At 34.2% G+C, this 21,939-nt stretch overlaps 1 protein-coding gene and 1 pseudogene across 4 annotated transcripts in view; both read right to left on the reverse strand.

Moving 5' to 3' along the window:
- Positions 1-21,939, reverse strand: part of ZCCHC7 (zinc finger CCHC-type containing 7) — a 193,817-nt gene that overhangs the window by 39,633 nt on the left and 132,245 nt on the right. For all 4 annotated transcript variants that reach the window (XM_039856605.1, XM_039856578.1, XM_039856588.1 and 1 more), the window contains one exon: positions 660-703. In XM_039856605.1, coding sequence (XP_039712539.1) covers positions 660-703 — 44 coding nt within the window. The remainder of the gene's footprint in view (positions 1-659; positions 704-21,939) is intronic.
- Positions 16,467-16,585, reverse strand: LOC120598273 (uncharacterized; annotated as a pseudogene).

The raw sequence follows: 21,939 nt of genomic DNA on the forward strand, positions 1-21,939 counted from the left end.
AGGTAATCTCCTTCAAAAAGAGTCCTTTTAAAATCCATTCTGCCTATAATGACCCAATTCTAGCTGTCCCATATTCTTGCTAGAAAATAACAGCAAAGCATGTTATATGGACATCTAATGAGGAATATGTAAATGTCAACCATGTTTTTATCTTGTTTGGTAGAATTCCATCTTTGAAAAAACTTTCATCTTTACTAGTTCTTCTGCTGAATTGGCCAAGTAGGCCCCAAAAAGACACAATCTAATTATCTCAAAACTTTTCTCCTACCAAGTTGTAAAATTATTCTCTTTTCTAGCCATCTGCCACAATTAAGGCTAATAAACACCTGCTACATCCTAAATATAGCCTGACCATTTCCTTACACTGAAGAAGCAGTTATTTCCGGTGTTGATCTTTAGTGGTACTCGGCGATAGAGTTGAGAGGACTCACCACCATAAAGAAACAGAAGGGAAAGGGGACTAACTCATTATGGTGACTGACAAGAATCAAGGCTGAACCACACATCTGAAAAATTCAACCACCCATATACTGAAATCGAACTTGGGCTGTTGCTATTTTTAAAAAGTTTAAGTTATCATAATGAAGTGAAAAAAAAAACCACGAATCAAAGGAAATTAGTAATTATTATTCATAACTTCGAAAACAATTTGATTTTACCTCAACGTCTTTATCACTGATGAACCAGTTTACACCATCTTCTCCTACAAAACAAATGAAATGTTACTCAATCTTGACCCCTTTAAAGCATTTATAGATTGACAAAAAATTATTTAATTTTTTAATACTGAAATTGGACACCAAAGATGTAGTGAGAGATATGAATAGCTTCATCTCTTATCTTGGCTCCATTATTAACTTGTGTGGCTCTGGACAAACACTTAATCTCTCTTAACCTCAGTTTCCTTACCTATAAACTGGGAATAACAGTATTTGCCCTGACTACCTACAAAATACTGTGAGAATCCTATGAGATACTTGAAAATGCTTTGAAAACCATCAAACTGTAAACAAATATTAGAAAATCAGTGAAGGAACCAAAAACCCAACAGCAGAGGCAAAAAGAAATCTCATGTGAACTTTCCCTTATCTGACTATGGCAGAGCTTTGAGAGTCAGCGACCATACCTGACTCCCCTCCCCAGTTCTATCAGGGAAGCATACGACTTTGGGTACCAGAACATTCCAAAAAAACAAAAAACAAAAAAAAAACTGTGAACAAGCATCATCAAAATCTTCCCTCCTCTAAAGCCTTAAATTTTCCCTTTTATTAAATTGGTATACAAATCTTTATCTTTGGCTATTCAGTGACTTACTCCATAATGAGTGCTCCTGCACCCTCTTTTTCTTGTTACTCTCTCCATTGGCAGTTAACTCGAAGGCTCCCACCATTTGAATCCAAGTAGGTAAAGGTTTTTCATTCCAACATCAGTATTAACTGTGCCCACTAGCTTCCCCATTGTAGTTGACTTCCATTATAACATTAAAAAAAAAAAGACTTTGAATACTATCTCACCATTAGGCTAAGAATTCAGTACTTTTTTTTTTTTTTTTAATAACATCAAAAATAGTGAAATAAAAAAGCAAAAAAGGAGGCCAAATATCCAGAAACCATTGATAGATCTAAAAATATAACTGTGAAAACCTAGGGGGATGAGGAGCATGACATTTCTTTTTTTTTTTTTATCAGCTGTTTTTTTCTTTGCACTGCTTCTTTATAAAATTGCACATGGCTGCTATTCCTTTGGTCCACCCATGGCCAAGGAGGAAGGGACATATGACTAATGCAGAAGCTGTGGTGTCAACAAAGGACTGAAAGATTTTTTTTCTCCCGCCAAAGCAAAGTTAAGATTTCCTCCTTCCTCTTATCTACTCCTCTTCTCTATCTCAAAAACACAAACTGAGCTTGACTCTTTTCTTTGAAAGGAATTTTGAAGCGACATGAAGTAATCTACATTTCCCCAGGCCTACCAGGAGTAAGTATCTAGAGATATATTTTAAAATAAAATATTTTTACTAAGAAAGCCCAAGAGGCTGCTTTACAAAAAGACCAATAGGAGAGCAGAGATGCTGTGCCAATGATTATTTTCTTTGTAAAATTTGGAGGCTGCATCCATATACTGAGAGTGGAGAATACATTAAACAGCAGCAGCTCCTATTCCTTCATCATCACCATCCAATAGCTATTATGCTTTCATTCAAAGGATTCAACTAAGGAGCATGCTTTGCTGTAACTTTCAAAGCTGCCTTTTGTATCTCAATGTCCTTCATCATTAAAATTCAAAATGACCACTTAAACTCATTTTAATTATAAAACTGACTTCATATTGTCCTTTAAAAAAGAATCCCAAACGAGTGAAATACAAAACAGCAATTGTTACCACCCCCAAACCCTAATAAATTTACACATAGCAGAGAATAGCGGAAAAAAAAAAGAGGTCTGAATGAGGGAGATCAACTCCATTTAGATTATTTTAACATTCCTGTTGAATGCGGCAATATTCTGGGTTATGTACTAACTATTCTTCAATAAGCTACAGTATATTCTTACTACAGAAAATCTACCAACAAGTATACAAAATAGGTTTCAATTACAGATGAAATCAGACTTCTCAGTGGTAAATGAACAAAGAAATGATCAAGGACATATAAGTCAACTCTTGGCTCTCCCCATGGTTCCAGTTTTGGTTCGACCTTGGAAATGACAGCTGAATCCTGACCTTCACTAGCCCTTTTATCTATTCTCTTTGCTTCTTAACTCTAAGTTCCAACGTAATGAGAGCTTTGTCTAAGGGTAACTCATTAGAATTCATTCCACAGCCAATTCTCCACTTTGTTAAATTCCTGGTATGGAACTTGAGAGAAACCTGGGCTCCATCTTAACCTTAACTCTTACATGCTGTGTGGCTCTGCGCAGGTTATTTACCCTCTCTGGGTTTGTATAATAATGGGGTTGGATTAAATAGTTAATTATGGTAACTTCTAGCACTAAATCTCCGTGATTCAATCAGATTTTCATTCGTTACTGGAATCAAACATATTGTCAAGTAGTCTACATTACCTACATCCTCCAGCCCTTTGCAACTAGCACAGGCAATCTTGCCTTAAAGACAACTTCCCACAGGGCTCAGAAGCACTCATTATCCATGTGTTCACCATCCCACACCATAGAATACAAAATGTATCTGCCTTAAAGATGCCTAATATCAACTCCTGGCTGCTTTAGAGCCTTGTCTTACTAATATCCAGGACTGTGATTCTCTTCAGACTTCAGAACTGTAATCGAAGCAATAGCTGAGAACTCTTTCTTTGCCTTAAATCAACTCAATTTAACAAACATGTATTGAAAGGTTACAGTGAGCAAGGTGCTATAGAGTAAACGAAGATGAATAAGAGCTTATAACCTAGTAAAACACAAGGAGACAAATGAAAGGAATAAGAGAAGACCAAACAAAATGCTATGAGAAATTAAAAGGAAGAATAGTTGTCTGAATTTACGGAGAAAGGGGAAAAAAGTCACAGAAGCTGTGCCGTAAAGGAAACCTTACTGAGGTATAATTTATATATTATAAAATATACCCATGTAAAAAACACAGTATGATGCAAACTGACAAATGTATACACCTGTGTAACCACCACAGGTATCAAATGTAGAACATTTCCATTATCTCAAAATGTCACCTTGTGCATGTTTGCAGTCAACCCCCCACTCCAGGCAACCACTGATTTGCTTTCTGCCATGATAGATTCGTTTTGCCTATTGTAGGACCACATATAAATAGAACCATATATTATATACTACTTTCATCTGGCTTCTTTTACTTTGAATATTTGTGAGATTCATCCATGTTGCTGGGTAGTAGTAGTTTGTTCCTAATGTCGAGCAGTTCCTAATGGGTAGTAGTAGTTTGTTCCTAATGCTGAGCAGTATTCTACTGTATGGATATAATAATTTAACTGTTCATCTCTTGATGAACATTTAGGTTGTTTCCAGGTTGGGGCAATTATAAATAAAGCAGCAACACACATTCTAGCAAGTCTTCCTTTTAAAAAATTTCCCTTTGGAGAACACCTAGGAATAGAATGATCAAAGGTGTTAGGTGTATATTTACCGTTATATGAAACTGGCAAATTTTCCCAAAGTGGTTGTGCCACTATATATTCTCGTCAGCAATGTATGAGAGTTCTAGTAGCTTCATTATCTCACCAACACTTGGAATTGTCAGGTTTTTAAACTTTAGTCTTAGAATGGGTGTGAAGTAGTATTGCATTAGGATTTTAATGGCATCACTCTGATGACCAATGATGTTGAGTATTTTTTCATGTTAATTTGCCATTCATATATTTTCTTTCAAAACTTCAAATTTCTGGCCTTTTTTAAAATTGGGTTAGTCATCTCTTTTTTGGGGTAGGGGGTATCTGTCTTCTTTATATTGAATCACGGGAGTTCTTTATATATTCTAGATAAAAGTCTTTAATCAGATATGAGATTTGCAAGTATTTTCTCCCAATGTGGCTTGCCTTTTCATTTATTTTAAACCGTGTTATTAGGGAAAAAAGTTTTAATAAACTTGACTTTTCCCTTTATGATTAAGGTTTTCTGTGCCCAAAGAAATCTGCCTATGCAAGGTTACAAGTATTGTGTTTTTACTAAAATTCTATAATTTTAGCTTTTTATGTTTAGTTATTACCCATTTTCCTTCCATATGAATATCTAGTTGTTCCAGCATCATTTGTAAGAAAGATTATACCATATTACAGTTTTTATTACTAAAGCTTTTTAAAAAAAGATCTTGAAATCATGTAGAGTAAGTCTTCCAACCATTTTGTTATTTTTCAAGATTGCTTTGGCTATTCTAGACCCTTTTGATTTCTGTAGAAATTTTAGAATAAAAAACATCAATTTCTACAAAAAATCCTGTTGGGATTTTGATTGATACTGTGCTACATCTACTGATCAGCTTGGGAATATATTTTAACAATATCACATCTTCTGCTCATTTATTTTGGTCTTTTTAAATTTTTCTAAGCAATGTTTTACAGTTTTTGGCAAACAGGTCTTGCATATATATTTATTAAACGTATCCTTGAGAATTTCATGTTTGTTATTGCAAGTGGCTTTCTTAAATTCCATTTTTCAAGTTTTGGTTACAAGTTTATAGAAATACAATCAATTTTTGTTTACTAACCTTGCATCCTGCAAATTTGCTAAATTCAATTTAGTTCTAGAAGCTTTTTGTAGATTCTTTCCAATTTTCTACATATACTATCACATCGCTTGTGAATCAAGACAGTTTTATCACCTCCTTTTCATCTGTATGTCTTTTATTTCTTTTTCTTATCTCACTGCATTATATAAGATCTCCAGTATGATACTCAATATACGTGGTGACAGCAGATAATCTTTGCTTTATTCCCAATCTTAAGGGGAAAAAAATTCAGGCTTTCACAGTTAAGTATACTATTTACTGTAGATTTTTGACAACAGGTTGAGGAAATTCTTTCCATTCTTAGTTTTCTAAGAGTTTTTAATATAAATGTTGAATTTCATCAAATGCCTTTTCTGCATCAACTGAGATGGCCTTAAGGTTTTTCCTCTCACTTTCTGTTACTATGTTAAATTACAGTGATTCATTTTCAAATGTTAAACTAGCTTTGTATTCTGGGATGGACCCCACTTGGTTACGATGTATTCTTCTTTATAACATATTGCAGAATTCAATTTGCTAGTTTTTTAATAAGAATTTTTACATCTGTGTTCATGAAGGATATTGATTTATTCTTTTCTTATAATGTCTTTGTCTGGTTTTGATATTGGGGTAAAACTGGCCTCATAAGAGTTGAGAAGTGTTGGGAAGAGTTAGTTTAGCACTGGTGTTCTTTCTTTCTTAAATATCTGATAGAATTTACCAGTAAAGTCATCTAGGCTGGAGTTTTTCTTGTTTGTGGGCCAGGAATTTTACATGTAGGAAGGTGTTTAAATAGTAATTCTATTTCTTTAGTAGATATGGAGCTATTTACATTTTCTGTTTCTTCTTTGGCCAGTTTTGGTAATGTGTGACTTTCAAAAAATTATCTACTACTTCTAAATTGTCAAAATTATTAGCATAAAGTTGTCCATAATAGCCTCTTACATTTTTCCTTTGATTCATCTGATTTGTACTTAAGCCTAAACCAGAGAATTTTTTAACATTGAGTACTAAGTTCCATTTGGTTCTCTTTTATATCTTCCATTTCTCTTGTTAGGGTAGGTCCATAGTAGGCTGTAGAGTACTCTAGGGCTAATTTAGCCCTACTACTAAGATGTACCTTCTGAGGTCGCTACTGAATGTCTCAGGTGTCCAACATTGTCTCTGCACTGTGGCTAGTCAGAACTCAGGTAAATTCTGGGAATTGTTCAGTTTACAACAAGTAGGTTTTGGTTCACATCTAATGCAGTTTCGCCCTATTCATGTGCAAAAAGGAACTAAGTATCCTTTGTATTCATGGATACTCCTACGCAGATTTCAGAGTTATTTCTCTCTGCGGCTCCCTTTCTTCAGTACTCTCTGTCCCACGAATTACAGCTTCCTTAGCCTCTCAGACCTCTGATCTCTGTCATATCTTAGTGAGACTGCCATGCTGTGCTTGGGTTCCCTCTCTTGGCATCATGATGCAAAAAGTGTCTAGGCAAGAAGCGAGGTTGACTGTAGGGTGCATCTCATTTGTTTCCATATTCTCATGAATCATTGTCCAGTACTGCCTGCTGTCCAATGTCTGAAAATTTGCTAATCGATCTGTAGTTATGCCAACCCACTAAAATTTTTCATATCTTTTATATCTTTCATTTACTTTATTGTATTCATCTTTCCCTTTAAATCTGTGTATAATAGCCATTTTAATGTTAAAGTTCTTGTCTGCTGATTTCATTATCTCTTATCAGGAGGGCAAGTGTGGTTATAAGTTAACACAATATGGTTGGACACAGAGTCTTGTATAGGATTTTAATAGGGTAGATGAAGAACACTAGTAGAAAGGAAAGGCGGAAGCAACATAATGAAAGAGGTAAAAGGATATAGGAAATGGTACGGTTTGACTGGAACAAAGAGTGTAATAATTCCTTTACTAGGAATTTCTACAGACCTTTTTATATATAAAGAATACCGAGTAGACAATATTACTTATAAAAGACTTTTTATCTGAAACACATATGAAGACTTCATTAACATTAAACCTATTCTTCCAACTCAGAGGTTTTCCTTCAGGTTAACTTTAAAAGTCTTGACCTCTTACTGTGTGAGCTCTCCAAGGAACAGTACAGCAGGTATCTTTCTATCAGAGCAGTAATGTGGAGGATGGAGACAGTAAAAACAGTATCATAGGGTGTTCTGTTAACACTACGCAACAACCAGAATATTTCCTCTTTTTTGAAATAAATTTCATAACAAAAAAGTGAACCCATAAACTAATTTGTTTGTTTTTTACATATTTTCTCCTAATTGTGGAACTATTCTGTTCTCGTTCTCTCCCTCCCTTTCTCCCTCTCTCTCTCCCTCCCTCTCTCTCTTCTTCCCTCCTCCGTCTCTCTCTCCTCCCTCCCTTCCTCTGTCTCCCTCCCTCTCTCTCTCTCCCTCCCTTCCTCCCTCTCTCTCATTACTGCATGGTAATGAAGATAAACATCTTTCATATTTTTATGGTGATTCAGTGTATAAATTGTTTTAAATATACATTTTACCTTCAGGACAACCCTGTATGCTATGGTTACACAAATGTTCTTTTTTTATGTAGGTGCTTCCTACAAAAATGGCAATTGGTGCTTTCTGTGAAATGTAGTGTTAATGTAGCTATTTACCCATAAGATGGATTCAGTTTTCAAAGGATCTAAGAGAGAGCTTGGACTACATTTCTTAGGATCAAAGTCAGTTTACATTCTGCTTCAATTATTCTTAATCTGCCTACATTCTGGTGGGAGGGAATAGCTAAAGGTCATTCCATTGCTGAAAGAGCAGTCACAGACAATTATATAGCGAGTTCTCTCTAACTTCAGGATAATTTGACAGAAAATAGGAGTTAGCAAGTGTTTTTCCAAATATTACAGGACTCACAGTTCAGCACATCCAACTGGCCGTTTGCAATAAAGGTGCCTGGGACTAAGAAGAATCTTTCCCTGAGTCTAATACCCTACCGCTCCTTCTTAAAAGAAGGCCATAGATGCCTAAGATTTTCTAGATATCCTAATTTCTAACCTTTAAAATTGTAGATTTCATCAAATTTGGTGAGAAGGTATGTATTTATGATTTTCTCAGCATACAATGGACTTGAATTTAATATTCAGCAAACCAGATATAGTAACTTATTCTGCTACTACTATTTAAGAATGTAATTGCAACTTTTCTCAAAGTGTAAAGTATTTTCACTTAATGCAGTGTCCAGTTAATTTTCAAAAATTTTTTACTATTTCTCATATAAAAGAGTGCGGGAAACAGAAAGATGACTAAGATTACGTGCTTGCTATAGAGTAGTATGTGCTATTTTGGGGCAAAGAATCGATTACCGTGTTAACTAAGTAGCCATGATTCCGTTTTTAAAAATGCTAATTTAATCAGCAAACTTTTAAAAAAGACAAAAAGCCCACTATTATTTGGGAAAATGAGCTACTTAACAAGAAATAGTGAATGTAGACTACAAATGAGCAATTAACTTAAGACTGCAGCCCCTAAACAGTCTTTCTTATAATACTAAGTATGTAAGTCCTTTAGCAACTGTTCCCCGCCCCCAATAATCTGTGAGTCTATAGACAGCTCACAGTTGGGGCCTGGGGAAAAAAAAGAGATACTGGTTGGTATACACATGCAAAAACCAAAGAACCAAGATCGTGGGCCTTCTCAATATCGTCTCTCTCTCGCAGTTTACAGCCCAAACTGATCCATGGAATGGCACTCTTTCACTCCTCTAAAACACAATGAAATGGTCAAGAAAACAAAGGAGATAAAAGTGGAGAAGATTGTGAATAACCCTCTCACCAGATAACGTGAGGTTAAATTATCTGACAGTTATAGCAAAAAAGAAATTAATAAGTACATTTTAAAGTTATTTCCCACTCCCTTTTTACATATCTATTAAACTAAAAGGTCCTGTTTGTAATTTAACACTCCCAGTGCTTTCCCATTTCTGTACCTTTGCCCATTTTATTCTCTGAATTTCCAATACCAAATTTTCCACTTACCTCAGTCTAATTTCTCTGATTACATATTCCGAATATTCTTTAAGGCTTATCTCTCATAGTCAATGCATATGGATAACAGTCAGTACTTTTCTCACTTGACCTTCGTACAGTCAGTACTTTTCTCACTTGACCTTCGTGAGCATTTACAATTCTCTTAGCTGATATAATAAAATACTTTCCCAGTTCCTGTCCCCTTCAGTTTCCTTGTCCCTCCACTGGTTACCTGGTATGCTCCATTCTTTGTCCTCCTTCTCCTCATTCTATATTCTTTGTCCCAGGTTATATCATACATGCCCATAGAGGGAAACGAGTCTGTATCTCTAGGCCAAATCTTTTGAGTTCCTGATCTATGGGACATTTGGATTAGACATCTTATATGTAACTCAAACTCATAATCACGAAAAATGAATTCTTCATTTTCTCCCCATTCCTTATGTTTCTCTCTTAAAAATAAACTACTCTACTTCTCCTCCTTGTATCCTGTCTCAACCTGTACCATAGTCTATTTTCCAAATCAAAAACCTCAACTCTTCCCTCTCACCTTTTATATAATAACCCACCAATCTGTGAAAATTCTCAACCCACGACAGCTTCAATGTCATTAAACTGGCCCAGAAACACTTAATTTCTTACCTAGGTTATTAAAATAACTTCTGACTATCTTTAGTACTACAACCTCCTTTCCATTCCACTGTTACTGGAGAAATGTTTCTAAAATGGAAAATGTGAATACATTCTGCCCTGAATGGTTCTCAATACCTGTAGGATAAATGTGAAACTCCTCTGTATGTCACACGTCTTTCATGCTTGGGCCCTTCTCTCTTTCTCCAGCTTCATCTTCCCAGTCCCAATACTCTACATATGCCTAATAATTCCCCCATAGGTCCTGTTGTTCTCTGCAACTCTGCCTATGCATGTATTTTCTAGAACACAAGCCACCCCTAACTTCACCCACTTGGAACTGGGACTTGGGTCTTCAGGTCCCTCTAATCATGTGTCGCCTTCTCCATTAAAGTCTTCTCCGATAACCCTTCAAAAGCAGAGAGGATCACTCTCAACTCTACGACCTCCTGGACTTTAACCATGTCATTTCTACCTTCCAAATGCCACAGCACAGTTGCTTAGTTATCACAGATACCATGTTTACTGCATGGATTACCCAAATAACATTTCCTCTTTTAATTATTGTCTTGTAGAAGCATTTTCTACCTTTGCTCATAGTCTAAAAGCACCTTATTTGTATCTCTTAGGCTAGTGAGCACTTCTAAATCTTGTATTAGGAGATGTACTAATAAATATTTTATTTCCCTAAATACATCATAAGTTCTCTATGGACTAAGACCACATCTGTTTAATATATCTACCTAATTATCAGCACATCTTGCATACTTAGAATTACATTAGAAAAAAATTAAAAAGAAAAAACAGAACACATTTGTATGCACACCTGTGTGAATAAACACTGTTCTAAATGGGGGTACGTAAGCCAATTATATAATTTAATGAACTGTCACTATGTATATGTGTATATATATATATATATGTGTGTGTGTGTGTGTGTGTGTATATATATATATACACACACATATATATAAGTTCAATAAGACTTTGAAAACTTGAACTTTTAAAACTTTTAAAGTTTTAAGATTTAAAACTTGGAATTTCTATAGTAAACAACACTAGGAACTAAAAAAGAACTGAAGAAATCACTGTTATTGAATAACATCACTTGGCAGACACAGGATGCATGTGGAATAAAAGATAATTGGACATTTATAGATAATCATGCTTGTATCTAGCCAGTGTTTATGGGTTAAAGATCACAAAGATGAAGCTGTCATATTATTTATGTCATATCCTTTCCTGAGCCTACCTCCACTAAACCAGATTTCCCCCTGGGATCTTCTCACTTCTAATAAGCAACTGAACCAGCTACAAATGAAGTTACTATTCCCAACTTCATCAGCAGCATCTGTTATTTCAACGGAAACTTTTGAAATATACACAATGCCACACGCAAATCCCCTGAGGGTTGAGCCACTTTATTCAACTTGCTTTCTTTTCAAACTGCTCTTTATTTCTGTCTCGGTTTTTTCTTATTTGTACATTTCCATTTAACATTGATCACAAAACCATTTTAGTCATTAAAATTTTGTGCTGGGAATAGTTTAAATAAAACAAGGTTTAATAGAAGAATTTGCAAGTTAGGCATCAAATTGTTCGTCTTATTTTAAATCATATTAAATTTACCAGAAATAACTTATATTTTTAAATGTATGTAAACGATAAATGGGGATTTAGCCTTTCTTTTTTTAGAGGTAGAGGAGGAAGAAGAAAGAGGAAATAAACACAGGTGCTTAGCACAGGGTTATACAGAGATCTTACAAAGTTATCAGTCATATAAAGGCGGACAGATACACACAGTTCTCTTATCCCCATTCCCTGTGCCACAAGGATTTAGTCAGTGAATCACCTAGTCAAGAAATATTTAGAAATAAACACTCCTCAAATTATAATAAGTAACAAGAACAGAAAAGGAAAAATTAACAGAAACAGTCAATATGATGGGATTATGGAGCTGTTTATTCTTCTTTTAAAGGCATACTATGGTCCGCACTTCCACCTCTACTCCCACCCCCACCCCAAAGGCAAAAAGGAAAATATACCATATGGACACTTAAAATGTTTGTAAAATGGCAAGCACATATAAAACACTTAAATTTAATCAAGAGACTACTTAAAAATATACTGTAGGTTTCTAGAGAAGATTTAAAGGCTATATAAAACTTGGTATAAAAATATAATACCAAACTGGAAGCTATATTCTTTCAGTCATCCTTCAACATTTCCTTGCCCCCTTCCTGAATCTCGTCTTTTTCTGTGACTATCATTAGCTTTGTGTGTGTGAACACATGTATTTCCTTCAATATCTGGTTCTCTATTCACCTCTCTCAGGGAAACAAGTCACTCCAAAACAGTTTGCTGTTATTATCATTTATTTTGGTCAGATTTTCTTCAAATCACTCTTTCGACCTTAGGACAAATATATCCAGGCTTACATTTATAATTGCTTACAGGATATATCACAAATATCTATATTACAGTCATTGCAAACATAACTTTTAAAGCAAAACTCATTCTTACAATCCCACTTGAAAGTGGCTCAACTTTCTTCCTTGCTGTTATTAATGGCGCAAAATGTACATTTATTTTCACCTCAACCCAATGCTTCACCCCCTTCATCCAATCAGGCCAAGCCTTATTATTCCACAGTATAGATCTTTGAAATGTCTTTCCAAGCCAATACTTTGGTTTCCTTCCAGTTACCACCATGTGATCATGACCTTGGATTTAGGAATATTGGGGTGTCCCTGTGCCTTCAACTTCATTTGGTATATACCAACTAGATTTTCTCTTTAAATTTATACTTTCATATTTAATTTTTTAAAATCAAAGTAATATATGCATGTGGTTTATAAAACTGTACTAATACCACAAAAGTGCATTAAAAAATAGCAGTTCTCTTCCCTACTCCAGCTCCCACTCTCCAAAGGCAAACACTTTAAACTCTTTAGCTATTTCTTTTGATACATCTCTGCATACTTCTAAATAATGTTCAGTTTGCTATTTAAACATGAATATCTAAATTCCTAATAAAGGTAAAGAGCATTTAGTTTTCTTACAACATCCTATCTGAATTTCTTCTCCCTCTATCCTCTTTAAGCTCAGGTTAAAATTCACCTTATGACTATACAGTAGTACATTATTTTCCTTCTTATATAACTCTTTCATTTTCCTGTATTTAATACCAGCCTAGTTGTTTCTAGTTGTTTCATTTACTTGTCCTGAAAACTCTACTCACTACTATGCCAGCCACTAGCACCTCACCTCTCTAAAAGGCTAAGTTTTAGTCATCTTCATAGCTCCAGTATTAGGGAAGTGCCTGTTAATAATTTAAGTCATTTCATAAATTATTTATAGAGGAATAAAGAGATAGCAGAAAATTTTTTTTTAGAAATCTTAATAAGAATTTAAACATGGCAAACCCAAATTATTATTTTATATATTCCTGTTTTTGAAGCTAAATATACCTGAAATTGGCAACATCCTGGAATACAACTTAACTGCTCATTGATTCTCGTGAGCTTGAAACATATCCATTTTGTAAAGACTTATCTCAGATTTCAAATACATTTCTTCTTTGCTCCATAATTATAAAACATTTTTACTTTTTGATTAATAAACACCAATTAGAATGATCAATCCACTTTTTTTCTTCTGTATCATCTATTTCCTTCTAATCACCCTTGCATAAACATCTGCCTTCAGCACTTGCTCACTTGAAACAAACTATATCAAGTAAATTTTGGTACACAAATATTATAAAATATGAAAGAATACACTCACACTTCCTTTTATCAAAGCAAGATGGTACAGATTTTTGTCATAAAATATTATGTGGTAAAGAACTTCCTGTTGAATGACTAACCAGATGAAAATAACCTATTTCATTTTTGTACTTAGAGATATGTTGTTCACTCATCAATTCTTGAGTTTGAAAAAATTCATTTACGATATTCTCTGAAAAGTCACAGTCTGAGACTTCACTTAAAAGATCAAGTTCATCATATCATTAAAGTCTAGGCATTGTTACCTGTCTCTCTGCATTCACGTTCTGATTCATCTAATAATTATGAAATGTCTTCCTCTGCTAATTTTCTTCTATTTGCCATTTTGAGCAGAAAAATGTAAATTTGAAATTCTTGACTTTTTTTAATGAACGCTAAAAAAAGATGGTGTCTCTAGATTTTTTAACTATATTCTTGAAAGATAATGCAGTGCTTTGGGCAATACAATAAGAATGCTAAAAGATGATGCGACAGTGGTAACTTATTTCACTATTACATCATCCTTCTAGGCAATTCTATCATTCTTCTATTTTCCTATTAGCTTAGGTTTTTTTTTTTTTTAGCACAGTTGGGAATAATTAGTGAGTAATGATAAATTATTCTTACAATGATGAAATGGTAAAATGTTTCAAAATAAGGGAAAAATAAGACCACTAGGATCCCATGATATCTCTTAGATTTATAAAAGGATCCAATGGACCCACATAGTAATTCTGAAATAGAATGAGTTATTCTATTAAGAAAAGTAAATTTTCTCTGTTCTTTTGGAAGACCCCCAAGAAAGAATCAAAACCATGAAATGTAAATTCTTAAAAAAAATAGTTAAATGTTTAAAAAAGAAACTCAAACTAAAATTGGGTCTAATGAACCTGATGGTATACCAAAGGTTAAACATTATGATTATTTCCAACTCTTACCATTCATTCATTCAACAAACATTTACTGAGTTACTGTCATATCAGTGAACAAAAGAGTGCTACTCTCGTAGAACTTACATTCTAATGAGAGAGAAAGACAATAAACAATAAATATAATGAATAAGTAAATTATGTGTGTTAGATGGTGATACTTCGGAAAAAAGAAAAAGTAGAGTAGGGTAACAGACACTGGGAGTGTTGGGTATGAGTTACAATTTTACATAGGGTGGACAAAGTAGACCTTATTGACATTTAAGAAAAAACTTAAAGGAGATCAGGGAGTGTGCCAAGCACTTCTGGAGTAAGAGCATCCCAGTCAGTAGAAACAGCCAAAGCGATGTCCTGAAAGACAAAAATATTCCTGGTGTGTTTGACGAATAGCAGGGGACAACTGTGGTTAGAACAGAGTCAGTGAGTGAGAGGTCAAGTCAAAGAAGTACAGGAGTACCAGTTTGTGAAGGGCCTTGTAGGCCATTACAAGGATTCTCTTTTATGCTGAGTGAAATGGGAAGTCAGTGGAGGGTTTTGAGTAAAGAAGTGATATGATTTAACTGATAATTTAAAGAATCATTCTTTTAAGAATAAAAAATGGAGGGGAGAAGCAACTATAGAAGCAGGGAGACGAGTTACGTGGCTACAGCAATAATTCAATCAATAAATGACAATCCCTCTGACCAGAATGACAGCAGTAGATATGCTGAAAAGTGGACGAATTCTGAAGATATTCTGAAGGTGGAGCCAACAAGATTTCCTGATGAACTGGATATGAATGCAAGAAGGAAAAACAGAGTCAAGGATGACTCTCAGGTTTACAGACATACATGTTTTGAGAGAAAGATGAATTTAGTTTTGGATGGAATGAATTTGCAACATCTAGTTGACATCCAAATGAAGATGTTAAATAGGACAATGGATATACTACTCTTCAATTTAGAAGACAGATCTGAACTGGACATATAAGTCTGCCAATTGTGGCATGGAGATGGCATTTAGAACAAGACTGGGTGGCAGTACCAAGAAACTGAGTATAGAGAAAGAAGACAAGAGGAGTAAGAACAAAGAAAGAGTAAAAAGTGAGGTGAGAAGAAAACTGGTGGGGAGAAGGGCGACTTCCCTACAAACCAACTAAAGAAAACCTATCAAGAAAGAGGTGTTATCAGTTACGGAGAATGCCACTCATAGGTCAGGGTAAGATAAAGGCTGAAAACTGATTCTTGGATTTATTAGCAGTCACTGGTGATTCTGATAAGTTTGGATGATGTGGTGAGGTAAAAACTTGACTGAATTGAAGAGAACTGGAAGAGAGAATCTGGAGGCAGTAAATGTAGGCAGCTGTTTGAGTAGTCTGACCACAAAGGAAATATTCGTCATCTATAACTTGGCACCCTATTCCCTTAAAATTTCTTCTAATATGCCACTAGATGATTCAGTATGTAGGGGAGAATTTGGATATCACATGAAAAACAAGCCCCATAAACTACTCAGAGGTTTCAAGTAGCTCCGGAAAGATTACTGACAAAACTGTCTTTAAATTCAAAACACACATATTTACTGATATATTTATAATAACTATTACTCAAAAGTTGAGATTGACAGAGTGCAAGCAAGAAGTTATAGAAGATTAGAAATTATTATATAAAATATTGTGTTCAAAGGAAAATAAAAAATTTTGAACCATCCTTGTATACTTTTGTATAAATGTTCATCTTGATTTTTGAAAAATTAATTTTAATGTGTAACACCTTCAAAGAAAATATGCATAATACATAAAAATTGTTCCTTTTCAAATCTCCACTAATAGATCCTTCCAGAGGGAAAAAAACCCAAGACTTTTTATTTATTTTATTTTTTTTAGGCAAGGCAACCCTTGGTCGACTTCACAGATTGCAAGGACCTTGTCAGCTTACAACCCCTTATTTTTAATTTTATTTTGTTTACGCCTACAGCACCTGGTCTTCCTAGGTGGTCTCCCATTCAAGTACTAACCAGGCCTGACCCTGCTCAGCTTCCAAGATCAGATGGGATCGGGCTTGTTCAGGGTGGCATGGCCGTAGACCTAAGACTTTTTAAAGGATACAGAACACAAAGAGCTTATTCTGTGGTAGGTACTATGTCAAACATTCTAACTATTTTTCTAATTTAACCCTCAAAATGATCCTATGAAGGCAGACATTACTACTTTCATTTCTTGAAAAAAGGTGTGGTTTATAGGAATTTTTAAATAAAATGCTTAATGCCACAAAGTTTCTAAGTGTCAGACTGGAGGCTAACCTCTTAACCAATACGCTATATCACTTCTCTAAATTATTATCGATAGTATTCTGGTTTTATCGAATCAAATTATTGCTTTTCATCTCTACAATATTACTTTTTTATTACATAGCACATGGCAATTACTAATGTGAAATCGACTTGTTGAATTTCAAATTGTACTTTTCTACTTTTAATATAATATTCTGACATAGATATGAATAGTATTATTTGAAGAGCAGTGTTGGTCTTTGAGAATCTTGAACTTCAGTTTTATAAAAATAATGTTCCAACTTTCTAGCTGCAGTTAACTCTAGTCTTTAAGGGGGCAGGAACCATTTTCGTGTTACTTTCCAATATATCTCTATCCTCTTGCATGGTACCAGGCACATAGTAGGTGTTCAATAAATATTATTTAATAAACGGATTCGCAAGAACCAAGTGATTTCCTAAAAAAGATGTCAACTGTCTTTATTGATCTTTAAGAACAAATTGGCATCTATTCATAGCATTGAGTAGCTCTTCTGTTTATAAAAGTAACAACTAAAAAGTATTTGATGGCTATATAGCTTGCTCAACTAGCAGAGTAAATACAATTTTGATTGAAAAAAATAACATCGAAAAGAATAATGTAGCCCTTTATAGGCCATATGGAATATCTGGACAGATCCACTCTCCCAAACTTAACTTACAATGCTCTAATCTATTTGTAGTAGAAACAATGTTGAAAAAAAGGAAGAGAGGAAAGAGAAAAGACAAGAAACAAAAAAGAATGAGTGACAAGGGTCAGGAAATAGTAGAAGAAAAGGAGAAAGAGAGAAATGATTTTTCTTCAACTTTACTGAGGTATAATTGACAAATACGAAAGAAATGATTCTAAAATACCATCTCAAAATAAAAGAGAAGCAGTTTATTGTGCAAGTAAACAACAGATATGAACTGAGACCTAGGTTCTTTTAAAACATACTGAATAATTTTGTACTAATCATTTTATCTCTCTGGACTCTGATTTCTTATTTGCGAGCATGAATCTAGCCCCTATATGATCACTAACATAAATTCCTATTTTTTTTCCCCTCCGGAACCAAGTCAAAGGGTACTTGCTTCTTTAAAATCCCCAGAGACAAACTAATCTGTATTATTTTCTCTATGAATTCCAGTGTCTTACAAAATCTCCATATGGTCCCAGCCACACTAGACAGCATACACTTAAGAAACTTTTGATAAGAAAAGCTTCAAATAACAAAGGAAGTTTTGATTAAATCCTAAACTTGTAAATAGAAATATGAATTATCAATATATGTGAAATATTTGTTAGAAATGTAAACAGTTCATGTCCCCTGGGAATACACAGTAACCACCCACCTCAGAAAAATACTATTTATAATCCCTATGCAGTATGCACTATTCAGGCCTACTAGGCAGGGTTAAAGCTGGATTTTCAACAAGGCTCACAACTCCTGAGGTTAAATACACATGAATTAAGGTTGTTTAATCCAACTCAACCATCTTTTCATATTTAAAGCAGCTTCCCTTAAACAGGAAAAATACAAAATACATGAGCTGCCCTGAAACTAAAGCTCCTACAGAGGTAATATAAAGGTCTGGGGTTTTTTTTTAACCCTTAAAACTCATAATGTGTTTACTCTTATTTCCAATACATATAATATGTCCTGCAAGAATCAGAATACTTCTATGGAGCAAAAAAAGCTGCAAAAACAAAAAATTTAACAAATTAAAATATTTAACAAACATATTGCTTAAATATAATTAGGACTAGCTACATTAAATGAGAAAAAGGCATAGGTTTTTTTTTAGGTATGTGTATAAACACGCAAAAATCTGTATACACACAGAGAAATAAAACAGTTAAACAGTTTCTACCTGTTTTTGTGTACTCCCTTTCAGATATTGTTCCCCTAGAGTCTTGGTCTCTGTTGCTGTCTAACTTGAATTCACAAAACTCAATGGCTCGTGGTTTTCAAAGCTTAGGGCTACGTTTGCAGAACAAAGTCGCTTTCTCTCTCCCTCTCTCTCTTTTTGGTGGGTACAAGTATGGGGACCACAGGAACAGTTAAATTCATGGCATGGCTGGTCTACCACACAGTCGGGGGAATTCTTTAAATAGAGCCTGTCACTCTCTTGGCCCATCAATGGGATTTCCTTCTCAAACTGCTGATTCGTTCAGGTACACAACAGAAGAAATTTCAGTTAACCTTTGTTTCACCCCAGGGAAAAATCTGTCTGAAAGTATAAAATGAATAGATTAAAAAAAAAAAAAAATAAGCAGCTCAGCCACAAGGCTATTCTCCCAGTGTTCACTGCAGCTTAAGTTAAACAGTAAAAAGGGACAGTGGAATGTTTCATTGCAATGGAAAATTCAAGCACAATATAGAACTTGAGACTCTAGAAGGTCAGTTTATGTTGAGGACTAAACCAAACCAACTGTTTATTCTGTTTAATAAACTTGAAAATTCCCCTTCTGGTAATTTTATAAGAGTCAGAATTGTTTTTCCCTAATATCACTATTACTACTATAATCTGACTAAAGTTTCTATAACAAAGTTGCACCCTTCAAATCTTCTTTTAAAAAATAACTTAGGAATATTTTCAAATAAAAGCAAAACATTAAAGTAGTAATGAGGAGAGGAGAAAAGAGGGATAGAAAAAATCAGAGCCCTATTAAATTTTCCCTGTTATTCATCTTAAAATAAAAATTCAAGCAGGGAGGGACAAAAGGAGTCTACTTTTCCATGATAGAATTCTCTGTTTTCAAACAATGGGACTATCTAGAGAGGCTGTAGTTAGATCTAGACATGTGATATCTTGGGATGGGAAGTAAAAACAAGAAAAACAATTTAAAATTTGTTTCACCTGAAATTAAGGAAATTTAGATTATATAAAAAAATTTTTTTTAAAGAATGATGATTATTAATTTTGGGATATGATGGATACACCTTGGCTACCTAGTCTCCCAAATGATTTCTGAATACCTTGGCTACCTAGTCTCCCAAATGATTTCTGAATACCTTGGCTACCTAGTCTCCCAAATGATTTCTGAACACTATGAAACAGAAAAAGCATTGCACTATCAATATTTTTTATACATATTATTATATTACAATTCCTATCTATTGAGTGCAAGCAGATAGGGCAGCTCTTAAAATCAAGAGCAAGATGTGTTTTGCCTCTGGGACCAATGCCATTTTCATTAAGAGAAAAAAAATGATTCAAGGCCCTCTTGTTTCCATTTTCTTACCAACTTTTTATTTCAAATTTTTTTAGTGGTAAAATACAAGTAATATTTATCATTATAACCATTTTTAACTGTACAGTTCAGTGGTACTAAGTAAATGCATACTGTTGTGCAACCATCACCACTATCCATCTTCAGAACTTTTTTCGTCTTACAAAACTGAATCTCTATACCCATTAAACAATATTTTACCAACTTTTGATGAACGTGGATAGTATGTTCTTATTCTGACAAAGTCTCAAAGTCTTGAGAGTGGAGCTAATGCTGGTAGTTTCACACTTTACTCTGAAGAGATTGTAAATGAGATGCTTTATTACACAGCTTGCTCAAAAGGCTTTAGAGAAAAGAGGCTTGAAAATTGGAAGGAAGTTGGACCTCTATGACCTTAAGAACCATACACCAGAATAAGGATAAAGTGCATGTCTTTATTAAAAGGCAAAACTTTAAATGCAAAGTATTAAAGAACATTTATCCCTATTTGCATATTTTAATAACCAAAGCAGGTCATAACTCATCTCTTTTGTGACAGTTCTCTGGGAATCCTTAGCCTAGGAAATGGAACCTGCCAGACAAATAGGTTAATTATTGGGACCTGAGGGTATTAAATTTTTAAATGTCTACAAGCCAAAGTTAGTGTTTATATTCAAGCTTAAATATTTCCTCCCCTTGGTAAATTCTAGTCCTCAAAAGCATTTCCATACTGCAAAAATCCATACCAAATAGTGTAAAATGAAGTATGGTTTTCAAAATGAGACTGATTAAGTACAATTACCTGTGATAAAAGATGTATTTAAAGACCTGGGGAATATTTTCCAAGTTTATTTTCTGAAAATTTGTTTTCTGTACCAGCTTGACATCATACACAAAGTAGAGACAGCCCCCTTTGCCCTCTATGTATTGAACTGACTTTAACTACTGTCTTCTATGGAAATAAAAATATAAGTCTTTTAAGGATAGGATTTCTAATGGGAAACCCTCTGAAATGAATCCAATAAAAACATTGAAAACAGATAAAATAATACGAAAAAATTATTATAAGAAACACCAAGATAAAAAGGCTATGGGTTAAAACTGGCAGGAACCCACAGAAGACAGTCACAGTGAGAGAAGATTCCAAAATTATCCACTGAGAAGACCAAGTAAATAACCGAACCATATATAGAAGTAACAATACTTTAGGCACTCTATAAAGTCCAAATAAACAGGTGACAAAAATTCAAGAGAGAACTCAAACTAGATTCTTGAGCTAGGGGTGGGATGGGATTGAAGGTGGATGAGATGGAGGCAGCTGGTGTTGGTGGGGTTGTGGTGAAGGGTGGTGCAATAGAGAAAGAGCTCAGCAAAAGGAAGAACCTGAAGGATTTCTAAGAAAATTCCGCAAAGATCACAAATACTTACGCCAATTTCTTAGACAAAAACAGAATACTAAATGCTGACCCTATTCTCCCAAAAGGAAAGAGATAATTTAAAAAGGTTACAAATAAAATGTTTCATAACTCTGTACTTTATTCTAAATACAGGACCAAAAAAAAGACTTGAGAAAACCTATGCACAACTAAGGGAAAGGTATTTTACCTTTTCGACCTTTATAATAAAATGGTGAAAACCAAGAGACGTTAGATAACCAGTTGCAGTAATTAATTAAGCAGTAATAAAACAATTTAAAAATACTTTTAATTTAGTAGTATGTTAATTTCCAAATATCCCATGGAGATTTTTCAGATATCTTTTTAATTTCTAATTTAATTCGACATGTTCTCGAATAGTTGTTAGTCAAAGATTCATTTGATGAATCTAATTTATATATATATATATATATATATATATATATATATACACACACACACACACACACACACACACACACACACACACACACACACTTCTGTTACCTTAGGATTAGA

The sequence above is a fragment of the Pteropus medius genome, unplaced genomic scaffold (genome assembly GCF_902729225.1).
Source record: "Pteropus medius unplaced genomic scaffold, Ma_sr-lr_union100, whole genome shotgun sequence".
In the NCBI taxonomy this organism is placed as follows: domain Eukaryota; kingdom Metazoa; phylum Chordata; class Mammalia; order Chiroptera; family Pteropodidae; genus Pteropus; species Pteropus medius.